The sequence below is a fragment of the Chaetura pelagica genome, unplaced genomic scaffold, assembly GCF_000747805.2.
Source record: "Chaetura pelagica isolate M959 unplaced genomic scaffold, ChaPel_1.0 scaffold856, whole genome shotgun sequence".
Lineage (NCBI taxonomy): Eukaryota > Metazoa > Chordata > Aves > Apodiformes > Apodidae > Chaetura > Chaetura pelagica.
Window position 1 is genome coordinate 47,831 of NW_009953790.1, and position 1,509 is coordinate 49,339.

Genomic DNA, 1,509 nt, shown 5'->3' on the forward strand with positions numbered 1-1,509 from the left:
CAGGCAGGGTTGGGTGGGGGTCCTACAGCACCCCGATGGCTCAGCACCAGCGTGGGGCTCCCACAATCGTGCTGAGGTTTGGAGGTGCTTCTCTGCACAGGTCAGGTGTCTGGATGTCTGAAGACACCCCAGCTCGGGGTGTGGGGGAGGCTGGGGGTCAGGGACAAGCTGCTGTGCCCCTTGCTCTGGGCTGTCATGGGCAGGAGGGATCGGGAGCATCACCCCAGCCCAGCTACTGGGGCTGAGCTGGATGTCAGCAGAAATCCAGCTCTGAATGCCCTCAGTTCCCTCACCGTGACCTCACCATGAACCCCAACCTTCACCCTGGCCTGAACCCCAGCCTCATGCTGACCTCAGTCCTAACCCTGGCCTGAACCTCAACCTTAACCTTGACCTGAATCCCAACCCTCATGCTAATCCCAACCTTAACCTTGGTCTGAACCCCAACCCTAACACCAACCTCAACCAGAAACCTAACCCTCACCCTTCCCCTAACCCTCAGGCTCACCCTGAGGTCACCCCTGACCCCAAGGTCAATACTGACCCGAATCCCACCCCGCACCCCAAATCTGGGCCTCAGCAGAGCCCTGGGATCCCCCAGGGAGCTCCTCTTGGGGCTGAACTCACCCCACGGTGCTGCTGGGCTCTCCTCAGCCAACTCCATCCCTTCTCCCAGGAGACTTTCCCACACTTAGCAAACGCAGGGGGATTAACCTCATCCTGCACCCCCCACGTGCCGGGGAGCCCCCGAGCCCCGGGGGGAACCTGGTGCTGCCGTGACAGCCACTGCCTGGCCCCGGGACATGAAAGGCCCCAAAGCCTCTGATGTGTGGAGAGGGGAAGGGAGAGGCTGACGCCGGTGCCAAGGGGAAACTTTCCTACAGCTCGGCCTCAGCCAGGGGAAAAACCAACAAACAGCACGGGCACGCGCTGCTGATAAACCCCGGGGAGCGCAGAGGAGCGGCCGCCAGCGAGCGGGACACAACCCCACCTCTGGTGTCCCTGCAGCCAGCCCTGGCACCATGCTCCTCGTCCCACTGCTGCTCCTGGGCATCCTGCAGCTGCCCCTCGGCAGCGCCCAGGTAAGGAAGGACCCTCGTGCCCCCAGCTGCAGCCCCCTCCTCGCTGTGGGGGGGTTCTCAGCGCCCACCTCTCCATCACCACGCTGGGGTGGGGGGCTATGGCACTGCCATGGTGCCCATGGGGCTGCCCAGGACCAGGGATGGGGACAGTCTTGGGGCTTTTCCCCTGGGAGATGATGCTAAACCTCCCCGGAGTGCTGGGGCAGGACCGAGTGGAGGAGGAAAGGGCAGACCCCCACCCTGGGGTGTGGGGGTGGAAGGGGCTTTACAGGGCATCCACACCATCCCTGAAGATGCTGCCTGCTCGGGAGGGCCGTGGCAGGGTGGCGGGGGGTGACGGGGATGCCCTGGTGTCCCCCAGGAGTGCCTGAGCCAGCCGCAGGCGCTCGGGGCGGTGCGGGGCGGCTTGAAAAACGGGCACAGATAG

General features: G+C 64.4%; 1 protein-coding gene across 1 annotated transcript in view; it reads right to left on the reverse strand.

Annotated features, from left to right (window-relative positions):
• The window catches only part of LOC104391713, a 16,859-nt gene extending 16,195 nt beyond the window's left edge, over positions 1–664 (reverse strand). The window contains exon 1 of the mRNA XM_010001043.1: positions 628–664. Within this exon, the coding sequence (XP_009999345.1) occupies positions 628–664 (37 nt within the window). The remainder of the gene's footprint in view (positions 1–627) is intronic.
• Between the last annotated feature and the right edge of the window lie 845 nt (positions 665–1,509).